Source organism: Nelumbo nucifera, chromosome 8, assembly GCF_055504915.1.
Source record: "Nelumbo nucifera cultivar China Antique chromosome 8, China Antique-T2T, whole genome shotgun sequence".
Taxonomy (NCBI): domain Eukaryota; kingdom Viridiplantae; phylum Streptophyta; class Magnoliopsida; order Proteales; family Nelumbonaceae; genus Nelumbo; species Nelumbo nucifera.
Genome location: NC_142656.1, coordinates 24,977,274 through 24,993,165, shown reverse-complemented (window position 1 = coordinate 24,993,165; position 15,892 = coordinate 24,977,274). Strand labels below are relative to the sequence as shown.

At 38.9% G+C, this 15,892-nt stretch overlaps 1 protein-coding gene across 1 annotated transcript in view; it reads right to left on the bottom strand.

The window, feature by feature from the left end:
- Positions 1–353: 353 nt before the first annotated feature.
- LOC148789769 (uncharacterized) overlaps positions 354–15,892 on the bottom strand; it is a 49,779-nt gene continuing 34,240 nt past the window's right edge. The window contains exons 3-5 of the mRNA XM_088892632.1: positions 1,182–1,280; positions 589–654; positions 354–496 (exon numbers count right to left, since the gene is read on the bottom strand). Coding sequence (XP_088748758.1) covers positions 378–496; positions 589–654; positions 1,182–1,280 — 284 coding nt within the window. The 3' untranslated portion in view covers positions 354–377. The remainder of the gene's footprint in view (positions 497–588; positions 655–1,181; positions 1,281–15,892) is intronic.

Here is a 15,892-nt window from a genome sequence, read left to right as displayed (position 1 = left end):
AAACACAAAATCAGACAATTCATGAACTTTATCTGGAAATTTTATATGTTTTGCAGATAGGGTAGATGGACAATGGAAATTTGATTGGTGGTTTTGTCCCAAAATCGGGGAAATAGCTGCAAGGAATTGGTTCTCATCAAATGGTCCAACTGGATAGACTGTGAACAGTCAGCCCAGCTATCTTTTATATATAAAGTGAAAATTATCTTAAAATAAGCATAACTTATATATTAGACATATTTAAGACAAGAATAAATATAAACACTGTAATATCTAACCTTTTCTTGAAAAAAAAAAGAAAAAGAAAAAGAAATCCTGGACCTGACTTGTTCTTCATCTGGTTTTGCTGTCAGGTCTCAGGACAGAGATCATCCAGGTCAGGCAGGTCTTGCAAGTTGCAAAACTGGTTTTGCTTTCCTCTTACCTGGTGGTAGTGGAGGATTCCTAGAAATAGCTTGAGTAACTGCTCTCTTCTCTGCCAGTGAGGTGGGCCTAACTGCAACTATCCACGATATGAGTGCCATAATCACATAATAGACTATTTTCTAATATGTAGTAAGTTACAGCCAGTGTGTCAGATAGATGTACCACTGTTAAGTGCTGGTCCAAGAAGATTATTAGCAGACCGAACAATCTGTCTTCCTTGAGTTTGATCTGGGAAAGAGTCATAAAAATCATTTTTAGACTGACAAAACCATAGTGGAACTAAGAGTTCAAGTACTCTCATGGTTATGGTAAATTTAACCAACTAAATTAGAATAGTCATGAATAGTGTATGGAAATCCTGTAATTATAAATATTGAACTCCCTCCCATCTATGCATTTATTATGATTGGTAATATATCATATATGTATTGATCAATTGAGTCCATTTTATTGTGGAATCTAACTTTGAGTGAATCCATGACCAGTGAGCTATAGTGACAGCCATACAAGCAAGAACATTCCATATAAGTTGTATAATTTTTTCCATCTTGGATAAATCACTGCTCCTTTAAGCCCTTCCTAATCAAATTTCTTTTTGGATGTGAGGCACAAAATCACCTAACCTGATATAGTGAAAATCAGAATTATCTTTCATCTTTTATTAAAACATGGGAATTAGTAACAATACAGCTAAGTTTTTGGAAGACATAACACGTTTTAAAACATCTAGTCTTGGTAAGAAACGTGAAAGATACCATCATTAGGTGGTTGAACCCGCCTCCTCTTATCAGCTGGACCATGAAGACCTTTGTCATATTGAACAATACCGCTATCAGTAAATTTTAATGATTGACCTGCAAAATAAGTTAGCAGAGTCACCCTTATAATGAAACATGGCATTTAACCACTTTCTGCTAATTAAAGGAATTTAAGCCAAATCCAAAAAAAAGAGGGGTAAAAGCCTTGGAACAAGCTATTACAGAAATTTGAAAATTGAAGGCCATCAAAATCCTTGAGGATGGAAACTCACTCAACAATAGTTCTTTCACTATGACCAATCAACACCTGATTCACACATGGATTTTGTTCTCAAAAGTTCTGTTGTTTGTTTCTTTCAAAAATCACCAATAGATGGAAAACAGAGCCAGATTCTATGACTTGTTACCCCTTTTACTATAATTTTATATGAAAATTTCCAATGTCAAATTAATAATTATTATTTTTTAAGTTTTTTAGATTGATAACAGAAGGAAATCATCAAAAGAATGATTTATGTACAATATATGCCATGCATCCCAAAGAGATTGTAGGCTTAGCCTACTACCCAAAATGCTGATGATTACATTACATTTGTGCCCAAAACAATTGACTCCTTTTCAGCCCTTTCTTGGCTAGAGCATCTGCCAGGTTGTTGTTAGATCTAGGTACCCATGAAAAACTTGCTTCAATTTCCCTCGCTAAGTGTTTTATTTTCCTCATAACATGTTGGTACTGCAATGGCCACTTGACAATTATCTTTTCTCCATCCCATCACAAGCTTTGAATACCCTTCTATTATTACATGCTTGAAACCCAATGGTTTTCCCAATTGCAAGCTGCACAATGCTGCTAATAATTCAGATTTATTAATTATTTTAAAGCTATCATAATTATTTACAAAAAAATAGCTATAAAATTACAATTTCCAATAGAATGAATATTTCATAACAAAATGCAAGACTAAAGAACATAACAAAATGGTATGATGGATTTTTCTGAAAGAGGGAAAATGGAAATGTAACACTTCATTTCCCAAGAATTAGTACAAGGTTATGGGTGCTTTCGTCCCACAGAAAATTTTGATATCATGCTTTAGCTTTTAGAAAACGTTTGATCTAGGTTTTTTCCCCTCAACTCAACCAACCTACACCTTGTCCCAACTATATGGGGTTGGCTACACGAGTCTTCTTCCGCCATTTGACTCTGTTCAATGTTGTATCCATTGTTACAGTATGGGCCCTCAAATCATTTCTCACTATTTCAACCCCTGTCCTGTGGTCTGCCCTTGGCTTTTCTAAATCCTTCAAATTGGAATAGATCACCTCTCATTGGTTCTGTAGATAGTCTCCTCTATTTGTGATCAAACCATTTTAGTGTACTTTTTCTCATTTTGTTACCTATTAGGGCTACTCCCAGGTTCCTATGAATATCTGGTACTGGGATTGGTTTGACTGCAAGAAGGCAATACATGAGTAAATTAATTTCTTAATGGAATCCACATTCATATTTGGAAGTGAGCAAAAGTGAGGGTATGTTATATAATACAACTAACAGCTTTTCCAAGAAGATTATTAGTGGACTGAGCAGGCTGACTTTCTTGAGCTTGAGCAGGCGCTACAAGTAGTTACAACAAGCCATTTGAAAGACACAAAGAAAGCATGTCAGGACCTAGAACCTTCCAGTATATTCAATAATTTGCAAAAGTCAAGTAAACACAAAATCAGACAATTCATGAACTTTTATCTGGAAATTTTATATTGTTTGCAGATAGGGTAGATGGACAATGGAAATTTGATTGGTGGTTTTGTCCCAAAATCTGGGAACTAGCTGCAAGGAATTGGTTCTCATCAAATGGTCCAACTGGCTAGACTGTGAACAGTTTGCCCAATTATCTTTTATATATAAAGTGAAAATTATCTTAAAATAAGCATAAAATTATATATTAGACATATTTAAGACATGAATAAATATAAATAATGTATTATCTAACCTTTTCTTGAAGAAAAAAAAGAAAAAGAAGTCCTGGACCTGATTTGTTCTTCATCTGGTTTTGCTGTCAGGTCTCAGGACAGAGATCATCCAGGTCAGGCAGGTCTTGCAAGTTGCAAAACTGGTTTTGTTTTCCTCTTACCTGGTGGTAGTAGAGGATTCCTAGAAATAGCTTGAGTAACTGCTCTCTTCTCTGCCAGTGAGGTGGGCCCAACTGCAACTATCCACGATATGAGTGCCATAATCACATAATAGACTACTTTCTAATATGTAGTAAATTACAGCCAGTGTGTCAGATAGATGTACCACTGTTAAGTGATGGTCCAAGAAGATAGTGTACAGCCAGTGTGTCAGATAGTGTACTTTTTCTCATTTTGTTACCTATTAGGGCTACTCCTAGGTTCCTATGAATATGTTCATTTATTGTCCTATCCTTTGAAGTTTTCCACCCATCCATTTCAACATTCTTGTTTCTTCTAAACTCATTTTAGACATGTTATTTCTTGATTACCCAATACCCTTTGTACAACATTTCTAGCTTTATACACATTTTACAAAATCTTCCTTTTAGCCTAAGTGGTATTCTATTGTGCATTGGAGTTACAGTGAACCTCTCCATTTTACCTGTAATCCCCTAATTCTATGGGGAAAATTCTCCTAATATCTCCCTATTTATGCCTAACCAAGGTAACTAAAAGAGGTCAAATTAAGATATCTTTTGGTTTTAGTCCTAATATTACCTTGATTTCCACTCCTATTACTATTAATTTTACATTGCCTATATTCTGCTTTAATCTTAGTTTAAAACCTCTTGTCCCTAACATGGTTTTAAAACTGCTGTTGACCAGAGCAGTGAACTGTTCTACCTGAAAACCGGTCAACTGTTTGGTTCCGTTTTATACTTGGCCCAAAATTTACAAAAAAAAAAATACTTGGTCAACAAACTACCAACCCAGATGGTTGAACCACTAAACCATTCGAACCGATGAATGGTTTTTTGTCATTTTTATTTTTATTTTCCAAAACGTCACGGAAGATCCATTTGGACCAGATAGTTGAACTACTGATCTGAAAACCAATGGCCAAAGCAGTTCCTTTTCCACGTAGATTTTTAAAACCTTGGTTCTGAAGATGCTAGTGAAAAAAAAAAAAAAAAAAACTGTTGAGAATGCTTGGGCAAGGGTTTTTTTTTTTGGTTTTTTTCCTTATCATTTTGTATTTGGGGACCCAAGTAAGGGCTTTCTTGTAATTTTTTCTTCAAAATATAAATATCAAGTTTAAGGGTGTGAACAGTAACGCCAATCTCATTCGAAAGAACTCTATCCTTCCTCTCTCTCTCTACAAACCCTAGATTGACATTTTGGTATCAAAGTAGGTAGAGGCTCTTGGGCACTCTTTTCTACTAATCTTCTCCTATAGGATGACTTGCTGATGTCAAACTGTCACCGAATGACATTCATTGGATGGTGTATAGGGATCCCCTCCACTGGCAAGGGATCCTATCCTGGTATCTCGTCTTCCCTAGGATATTAGCATACAAGGGCAGGAAATCACCAGGGAGGATTGCTTCGCAACACCAGTAAGGGGAAAGCCACCTAAGGTCATTTCCAAAGCTCAATTATCATAAGTGTCCTCTTCTCGTACAACTCCTTCACAACAACAAGCAAATGGAAGGGTCTTGCTTGGGATTTCCAATGTGGGGCTCCCAACCCTTATAGTTCACCTCTTGATTCCTGTGTACTCGCGTAACCCTGTAAATTCAATTTTTGCTACTGATACACGTTTTATGCTTGTTATAGGTTATGAAGAAGGGAGGGGTAGTGTGATTAAAGAAGGAAAACAAGGGGAGTTGGAAAGAATTTGGAATCAAATTTGTGACGTATTGGAGGAGTACAAGCAGAAGGAAGAATCTATTGAGGATCTAAAAGCTCGGGACAAAGAGGTTGGTGAGGGTGTAGAAAGGATAAGCCAAAAGAAGCCCAGAACCCCATCAAAAAATAAGTCTTTAAGCTTGTCCAAAGCAATGGGATTGAGGTTGAACCTACAACTTTGACTAGATAAGTGGAATGAAAAAGGAAAAGAAAAAAAAAACTTAAAGAAGTTTGAGGTAAAGGGATTGATTTCAAATATTGAGGGCAACATTAAATTTAGTGGCAGAGGGGAGAAAAGGGTCCTAAATAAGGAGTGGTTCCTTGAGGGGGATGAAGGGTTTTTTGCCATGAGTGCTCCCAAATGAAAATCGTAAGTTGGAATGTGAGGGGTTTGGGTAGTGCAAGAAAGAGAGGGTAATAAGGATTTACTTAGAAGAGAACATCTTGATATAGTGGTGATACAAGAAACTAAATTGGCAGTCAGATAGGAGGTGGGTTAGAAGTGTGTGGAAAGCAAGAGGAAAGAGTTGGACTTTGGCTCCTTCTTAAGGATCCTTGGGAGGTTCGATTATAATTTGGAGGGAAGATGTGGTGGAATTAGTGGAGGAGTTGATAGGTCGGTTCTCTATGTCAATAAAATTAAAAAATGTGGAGGATAGTTTCACTTAGGTGCTAATAAACACATATGGGCCAAACAATTACAGAGAGAGAAATGAGATGTGGGAAGAACTATATAACATACAAGATCTCTAGGATAGCCCCTGGTGCTTGGGTGGAGATTTTAATGTAATTTGGTTTTGTAATGAAACCAACAATGGACAACACTCAGTCACAACTAATTAATACTTGTAACAAGATCCCTTTGTTGCAAGCCAATTTTACTTGGTCTAATTTCCAAGAAAATCCCCTTTGCTCGAAGTTGGATAGGTTTTTGTTCAATGAAGGTTGAGAGAACCACTAGAGGGACTTGATAGCTAGAGACTTGCCTAGAGTTACTTCTACCATTGCCTAATCAAATTAGGCTCAGAACCTTTAACTATATAGGACCTTGACCTTTTAGATTTGAAAATATGTGATTAACACATCTGAATTTCCTAAACAAGGTTAAGGATTGGTGGAGTGAAGAATTGAGGGGGTGATATTTGGGGGTAATTTCACAAAAAAAAAATAAAGAAAGAAAGAAACTAAAGTCTAATTTGAAAGAATGAAATAGAGACTGGTTTGGGAGATCGGAGGAACAAAAAGTTGGTTTATTGTCCTAGATTGAGACTTTATATTTAAAAGTCTCAAAGTGCTTTGAATGAACAAGAGAGAGAGTTGAGGTGGAAACTTAAAAAGGAATTGCAAGAAGTCCTTTAAGGGAGGAAATTTCTTGAAGGCAAAAATCAAGAAATAAATGGATCAGAGAAGGGGATGGTAATACAAAATACTTTCATGCTTTGGCAAATGAGAGAAGGAGAAAGAATTCTGTGGCCAAGTTAGAAGTCAATGGGAAGAGCTTACCACATAGGATGAGATACCTAGGGCTTTTGTGGATCATTTTAAATCTATACTTACAAGACCTTCAAATACTAGGTTGAGCATGGAAGGCTTAGTCTAGCCAAATCTAAATAAGGAAAATGCCAATTGGTTAGGAAGGGATTTTGAGGAGATAAGACAAGCAATGTTCTCAATGGATTGATCAAAGGCCTTGGGTCCGGATGCGTTTACGATGGCTTTTTATCATGATTGCTAGGATGCGGTTAAAGAAGACTTGCCTGAGGTTTTTAGTGAGTTTACAACACTACACAAAGTCAGCCCAGGAGTAAATGCCACTTTTTTTAGCCTTAGTCCCTAAGAAGGTAGAGACTAGACACCCAAAGGATTTTAGGCCTATCAACTTGGTGACTAGTATCTATAAAATCTTTGCTAAGGTTTTGTCTTTGAGGACTATAGTGCTACTCTCCTCGATTATTAACCAAACTCAAAGGGCTTTTTTTATCAATAAACTCAAGGGGCTTTTGTGCAAGGAAGACAAATAAGTACCAGATTAGCTAATGAGTGTGTAGAGGATATGAGAAGATCTGGTCGAAAAGGGTTTGTGTGCAAGATAGATTTAGAATAGTGTTGGAAAACGTGGGATTACTGGTGCAAATCTATATTTGGTAGTTGTGTAAAAATAGAATTGTATATATTCCTAGGTTTGTGGAAGGATTGATTTAGAAAGTTTTTCTTTCTATTCTTGTACTTTCTATTTTCTTTTCTTTCTATTTTTCTACTTTCTATTTTTTTTCTTCTTTCTATTTATTGCAGCAGCTTACTGTATAAATATGCCGATTGGCAATAGAATGAAACACATCAGTATTCTACCATTCCAAAACATGGTATCAGAGCTCTAGGTTTGTCAACCTTGAGATTTTTTTTCGGCCTTCATTGCCAGTTTTTTGTGTCTTTCTCTTCTGGCCTTCAGTGTTGATCTGTAACTAGAAGTGTTCCTTTATTCTCCTTTATTCCGGCCAGTTCTTCCCTCCTTTATTCTCCTTTCTTTCTGGCCTTATTTTTCCTCCATTAACAATGTCTGACATGAGTGCAACAAATTCTCATCCTCACACTGATGATTTGCAGAATATTCAGACAACATATAGACTGAATGGCCAGAACTACTTGAAGTGGTCACAACTAGTGCGTACCTATTTGAAGGGAAAAGGAAAAATTACTCACCTTCTTTGAACAGGACCAAAGTTGGGCGAGCCAAATTTTGATGCTTGGGACGAAGAGGACTCCATGATTATGTCATGGTTGTGGAGTTCAATGACACCCGAGATTAGTGATACTTGTATGTTTCTTCCCTCTGCAAAGGCTATTTGGGATGCTGTCCGACAAACCTATTCCAAAGCCCATGACGCTGCTCGTGTCTATGAGGTCAAAGTGAAGACAGTGGCAGCCAAACAATGGAGCAGAAGTGTTACAGAGTATGCAAATCTGCTGCAAAATTTATGGCATGAGCTTGATCATTATTGGGTTCTTGAGACAAAGTGCCCTGATGATGCTGTGATCTTAAAGAATTTTATTGAAAGAGATAGGGTGTATGATTTTTTGGTCGGACTGAATGCTGAATTTGATCAGGTCCGAATACAAATTATTGGCAAAGAAGAAGTGCCTCCATTGAATGAAGTCATAGCCCTTGTCAGAGCTAAGGAAAACCGTCGTGGAACCATGCTTGAGCCTAAAGATCCCGAAGGCTCAGCCATGGTGGCAAGGGGAGGAAGTTACAGTGGTTCAAAGGGTGAGAACAATCACAACTTGGCTCATGACACAACTACCCGTGATTCTAACGATAACCTTTGGTGCACCTATTGCAAGAAGCCCAAACACACAAAAGATCGGTGCTGGAAACTTCATGGGAAACCTCCAACATCCAGCAAGGAATGGGGAAATCGAGGAGTTTCAAAAGGAGTTCAACAGGACCATAATGTCTCCACAACACTGCAACAAGAACACTCAAGTCAGGGACCATTTAATGATGAAGAAATTGAAAGGCTAAGGAGCTTCCTGAAATCCTTGAAACCAGGAAGTGGTTCTACCTCTCTTGCTCTCTCAAGTGAGTCTTTATCTCTAGGATTACATGCCTCGGCTAGTGTTTTTCCATCGATTCTTGATTCTGGAGCTACTGACCACATGACACCCTCTTCACTACATTTTCTCACCTATACACCCTGTCCTAGTAATAGAAAAATTTCTGTTGCTGATGGTTTTTTCACCACAGTGGCAGGGATTGGGAATATTCAAATTACTCCATCCCTATTGCTTAAAAATGTGCTTCATGTTCCTAAGTTATCCACTAGCCTTATCTCTATACATGAACTCACCCAGGATCTGAACTGCAATGTTGTGTTCTTTCCTTCTTACTGTGTATTTCAGGACTAGGTTTCGGGGAAGAAGATTGGACTTGCTAAGGAAAGGGATGGACTCTACTACCTTGAAGCAACCAGCAAACCATCGCACACTGTTATGCATGTCACACACGAGTCATTCTTATCTACCTCCAATAAAGATTTATTTTGGCGTCATCAATTCCATTTCGGTCATCCTTCATTTCCTGTTTTAAAAACAATGCTTCATTCCTTGTTTAAAGGAATTGATGTTGAAACCTTTCATTGTGATGTTTGTGAACTTGCTAAGCACAAAAGGGTTTTTTTCCCAATCAGCAATAAAAGATCTTCAACTCCTTTTTATTTGATTCATTCGGATATACAGGGCCCTTCTAAAATTCCCAACATTACTGGTTCTAGATGGTTTGTCACCTTTATTGACGATTGCTCTAGGGTCACATGGATCTTTCTTCTTAAATCTAAATCTGATGTGGGTACCATTCTTCCCAACTTTCATAACATGGTCCAAACTCAGTTTGGTGTGAGAATTAAAAGGTTTCGATCTGATAATGCTACAGATTATTTTAATCAGAATTTGTCCCCATTTTTTCAAAAAGAAGGCATTGTGCATGAATCCTCCTGTGTTAACACTCCCCAACAGAATGGGATAGCTGAGAGGAAAAATGGCCATCTTTTGCAAACCACCCGAGCCTTTCTCTTTCAAAACCGGGTGCCAAAACAATATTGGGGGGAAGTTGTCCTTACTACTGCATACACCATAAATAGACCACCATCTAAAGTTCTTGACAACCGAAGACCAATACAAGTCCTTTCTCAATTCTACCCTAATATTCGAACCTCAAATAATCTCACACCAAGAATTTTTGGCTGCACTGCCTTTGTTCATGTCCATAATAAGGGAAAATTGGATCCACGAGCAATCAGGTGTGTCTTCTTGGGATATTCCCCAACTCAGAAAGGTTATAAATGTTACCATCCAACCACCAGAAAATTCTACACCTCCATCGATGTCACATTTGAGGAGGGACAATCCTTTTTCACTCAACCTTATCTTCAGGGGGAGCCTCATTAATGGAAGATAAGGCCTCGGATCTACTCTCCTTAGATGTATTACCCTCCTCACAGTCATCCAACCGTCAAGAATCACATCCCTCTGATTCACAATCCTCTGAGCCCCACATTCCCGAGTCTCAACAAGAGTCAAACAACCCGACCATTGAACCAAATTCAGGCACTGTTAACCCCACCAATGATGTGCATGATGATGTGAGATATATGCAGGTTTACTCTAGGAGAAGAAATCCAAATCCTCAACTTGTGCAAGTCCAAGATTCAACTCCTAATCCTGGAACTGAGGGATATGCAGAACCTGAACCTGCACCTTCACAGTCTGAGTATGACCTACCTATTGCACTGAGAAAAGGAACCAGAGAATGTACCAAACGCCCATTGTACCCTTTAGCCAAATCTGTGTCGTTCCAAAGATTCTCTAAATCCCATAAAAGTTTTCTAGCCAGCCTTAACACCATTCCAATTCCTAATACTCTAGCCGAGGCACTTTCTAATAAGGAGTGGAGAAAAGCCATGAGAGTGGAAATGGAGGCACTAGAAAATACAACACATGGGAAGTTGTGGATCTACCAAGAAATAAGAAGACTGTAGGTTGTAAATGGGTGTTCACAATTAAGTACAAATCTGATGGGTCGTTAGAAAGGTACAAAGCACGACTGGTAGCCAAGTGATATACATAGACTTATGGGGTAGATTATCAGGAAAATTTTGCCCCAGTAGCTAAAATGAATACAGTAAGGGTGTTGCTGTCTTTGGCTACTAACTATAATTGGGATTTGCAACAGTTTGATGTAAAGAATGCATTTCTCCATGGTGATCTAGAAGAGGAGATATACATGGACATTCCACCGGGTTTTGGAGAAGGCATTAAGGGGAACAAAGTTTGTAGGTTGAAGAAAGCACTATACGGCCTCAAACAATCTCCGAGAGCATGGTTTGGAAGGTTTACAAAGGTAATGCTTAATACAGGTTACAAGCAAAGTCAAGGTGACCACACATTGTTTATCAAACACACAGCCTCAGGGGAAGTTACTGCACTATTAGTCTATGTGGACGATATAATCGTTACTGGGAATGATAAAAAGGAGAATGAAGCATTGAAAAACTGCCTTTCCAGAGAATTTGAGATAAAAGACTTGGGGAGACTAAAGTATTTTCTCGGAATTGAAGTAGCACATTCTAAACAAGGCATCTTTATCTCTCAACAAAAGTATGTTGTTGATCTTTTGAGAGAAACAGGAAATATGGCATGTAAACCAGCTTCCACGCCTATAGATCCCAATCATAAACTTGGAGAAGCCAGCGAGAATGCAAGTGTAGACAAGGAGATGTTCCAAAGACTAGTTGGAAAACTCATTTATCTTGCACATACACGGCCAGATATTGCATACGTTGTAAGTGTAATAAGTCAGTTTATGCATAATCCTAAAGAAGTTCATCTGTAGGCTGCTCATCGAATTCTGCACTATTTGAAAGCCAATCCAGGAAAAGGAATTTTATTCAGAAGAAATGGGGGGCTGGCTCTTGAAGCATATACAGATGCCGATTATGCAGGATCTCCAGCAGATAGACGGTCCACTTCCAGTTACTGTACCTTCTTGGGAGGAAACTTAGTCACTTGGAGGAGTAAGAAGCAAAATGTAGTGGCTCGATCAAGTGCAGAGGCAGAATTCAGGGCTATGGCACAAGGAGTGTGTGAATTACTCTGGTTGAAGATAATTTTAGAAGACATGAAGATTCCACGAGAAGAGCCTATGAAACTATATTGTGATAACAAGTCAGCCATCAATATTGCTCACAACCCTGTTCAACATGACAGGACGAAGCACATCAAAATTGACCGACACTTTATAAAAGAGAAACTGGACAGCAAGTTGATTTGCACTCCCTATGTGTCTACAAAAGGACAACTGGCCGATGTACTTGCTAAAGGGCTCAATAGTACAGACTTTCGAAGAATTAAGCCAAGCTGGGAATGGAGGATCTCTATTCACCAGCTTGAGGGGGAGTGTTGAAAAACGTGGGGTTACCGGTGCAGATCTATATTTGGTAGTTGTGTAAAAATAGAATTGTATATATTCCTAGGTTTGTGGAAGGATTGATTTAGAAAGTTTTTCTTTCTATTTCTTTCTTTCTATTATTGTACTTTCTATTTTCTTTTCTTTCTATTTTTCTACTTTCTATTTTCTTTTCTTTCTATTTTTTTCTTCTTTCTATTTATTGCAGCAGCTTACTATATAAATATGCCGATTGGCAATAGAATGAAACACATCAGTATTCTACCATTCCAAAACAAATAGACTTATAATTTGGTGGATTGGCATTTTCTACTAGAAGTGCTCAAGAATTGTGGTTTTGGAAAGAGATGGTGTAACTGGGAGTTTGGTTGTATAAGTTCTTGTTGTTACTCTATGTTAGTTAATGGAATGGTAAAAGACTTTTTCTCAATTTTTTCGAGGCCTTAGATAGGGTGATCCCCTCTCACCGGTCCAATTCACACTTGTAGCTGATGTGTTTAGCAAGTTTATCTCAAAAGCTTATAGGGATGAGGTAATAAGTGGCTAGAGAATAGGTAGGAATGCTATTCTAGTTTCTTATCTCCAATTTGCTAATGATATTATAAATTTTTGTGAAGGAAATGACTTAGGTAAGGTGAGGAACCTCAAAGCTCTACTAGAATATTTTGAATGCATCTCAAACCTAAAAATAAATTTGGATAAGAATTGTGTGGTGGGCATTAACTTGGGTGACCAGACCATTGGTTCTATTGTAGGTTGTTTAGATTGTCCCATTTTCTCTTGGCCTCTGTCCTACTTGGGTATCCCATTAGGTGGAAACCCCGAGGCAAGTTATTTGGAAGCTAAATTACTGTAGCCGAAGTAGCAGAAAAGAGAAGAAGAAGAAGAAGAGATGCTGGAATGTCGAACTCTTTTGCTCAGTCAACAGTACTATTATTTATATTATGGTGTAGTACAATGATACAGGAAGTTACTAGAATGCCCCTGATTAGTGATGGGACACCTAGACAACTTAAAACATTAAACAGGATTAGGCCCATTAACAAAGGCCCAGTATAGGACAACTTAAACTTAAGTATAGGCTAATAAGAACTCTTATCAGCCGAATACTCATACAAACAAAGACTTCAATCCAACACTCCCCCTCAAGCTAAGCATGGATATCAATCATGTTTAGCTTGCCAAGCATGTCCCTAAACTTTGCTGCTGCCAGCCCTTTAGTCAGTACATCCGCAATTTGCATCTCAGATGGAGTATAAGGCACACAGAGTTCACCCGAGACAATTCTTTCTCTAACAAAGTGCCGATCAATCTCAATATGTTTTGTCCTGTCATGCTGCACGGGATTGTTGGCAATGTTGATGGCAGCTTTATTGTCACAATACAGCTTGAGAGGACCTTCAGCCTTAATGCCAAATTCATTAAGAAGAGTTCTAAGCCATAAGAGTTCAACAACCCCGTGGGCCATTGCTCGATACTCTGCTTCTGCACTTGATCTAGCCACTACATTCTGCTTCTTACTGCGCCATGTGACTAGGTTTCCTCCCACAAATGTACAGTAACCCGAGGTTGACTTCCTGTCTCCAACAGACCCAGCCCAATCTGCATCAGTGTAGGCTTCAATTTCAATTCTATTGTTTTCCTTGAAGAGAATTCCCTTCCCTGGGCAAGTCTTCAAGTACTTGAGAATCCTTTCAACTGCTTTCATATGAGGAATCTTTGGAGAGTGCATAAATTGACTGACAACATGCACAGCATAAGCAATATCTGGCCGAGTGAGGGATAAGTATATCGGCTTCCCTACCAATTTTTGGCATCTCTCTTTATCACAGTAGTCCTCCCCTACTGATTCCTGCAGGCCATGGTTCTGTTCCATTGGAGTATCTGCTGGCTTGCACCCCATCATGCTTGTTTCCTCTAGGAGGTCAAGAACATACTTCCGCTGACATATGTAGATTCCCTCTCTTGACCTGGCAACTTCAATCCCAAGAAAATATCTCAAATGACCCAAGTCTTTGATCTCAAATTCAGAAGCTAGAAACTCCTTCAATCTTTTTTATCTCTTCCAAGTCATTCCCGGTAATTACCATATCATCCACATAAACAATGAGTGCAATAAGTTTGCTATCCTATCTCCTTATGAACAAGGTATGGTCTGCACCACTCTGAGTGTACCCCACTTTCTTCATGGCCCCACAGAGCCTCTCAAACCATGCACGGGGAGATTGCTTCAACCCATATAAATACCTCTTCATGAAGGTCACCATTTAAGAAGGCATTCTTCACATCCAGTTGATGAAGTTCCCATGAAAAATTTGCTGCTAGTGACAATAGAACCCGAATTGTGTTGAGCTTTGCTACCGGGGCAAAGGTTTCTTTGTAGTCAATCCCTTCTTTCTGAGTAAACCCCTTCGCCACAAGTCTGGCCTTGTACCTTTCAATGGACCCGTCCTCCCGGTGCTTTACAGTAAACACCCACTTGCACCCAACAATGGTCTTCCCCTCTGGCAGATCCACTAATTCCCAAGTTCTTGCTTTCATTAGGGCTTTCATCTCTTCATTCATAGCTTCTTTCCACCTTGGATCAGACACAGCCTCTGAGTACCTAGAAGGAACACACATAGAGGAAAAAGCAGACACAAAGGAGTGATAGGCAGGAGATAAATGTGAGTAAGAAACAAAATCAGCAATGGGGTGTCGGGTGGTGCAAGAGCGGATAGGCTTACGGAGAGCAATAGGAAGATCCAAATCAGAAGTATGAGAGTTGAAATTACCTTGGATTGTAAAGACAGATTGATCCGAGTCCAACTGGTTGCTGTCATGAGGTTGAGGATCCCTTTTTCTTCTGTTGTATGTAAGTATCTCTTTTTGTTGCCTACTGGAGCCTTCAAGAACATCTGCAGCATCAGGAGAGGTAACTGGCATAGTGGGAGCCTCAATGGGTTGACCCGGAATGTCACAACTAGGAGTAGGAGGAGAGGATGGAAGACCCGAGGCAGATAGGGGAACAAAAAAGGAGGGAGAATGAGAATCCTCTTCCATCCCACTAGTCTCCCCCTGGAGAGGATTCTGAGAAGACTGAAAATAGGGTTGAGACTCAAAGAACACCACATCTCTGGTGACATACTTTCTCTTGGAGACAGGGTCATAACACTTGTAACTCTTTTGTGTAGGAGAGTACCCCAAGAATATTCCCTTTGTAGCCTTAGGATCCAGCTTAGTCTTCTTTGGATCCTTCACATGTATGAAACATATACAACCAAAGACCCGAGGAGGAAGGGGAAAGTCTGGAAGAGTGGGGCACAAAACAGAGAAAGGGGTTTTCATACCCAACACCTTAGATGGCATCCGGTTTATCAGATATGATGCAGAAAGTACAGCTTGAGACCAGTATTGCTTGGGGACTTTGTGTTGGAATAGTAAGGCTCGAGCTGTCTCCAATAGATGTCTATTCTTGCGCTCAGCAACCCCATTCTGCTGAGGAGTATAAGCACAGGATGACTGATGTAGTATGCCAGCATCTTCTATGAATAAGTTCAAGGATTTTTCAAAGTATTCAGCAGCATTGTCTGACCTGAATTGCTTAATCTTCTTATTAAACTGTGTTTCAATCATCTTGCAAAATGCCATGGTTATCTGTGGTACTTCATCCCGTCCTTTTAACAGGTAGATCCATGTACAACGAGAGTAGTGGTCAATAAAACTGATAAAGTACCGGAAACCATCAAAGGAAACAATAGGTGAAGGGCCCCAAACATCAGAATGAACCAAATCAAAAGGAGCACAAATTTCATTGCTGGAAATTGGATACACAGTTCTACATTGTTTTGACATTTGACATACTTCACAGGTTAGACTCTGACTTGGAATGCCCTTAAACAACTCG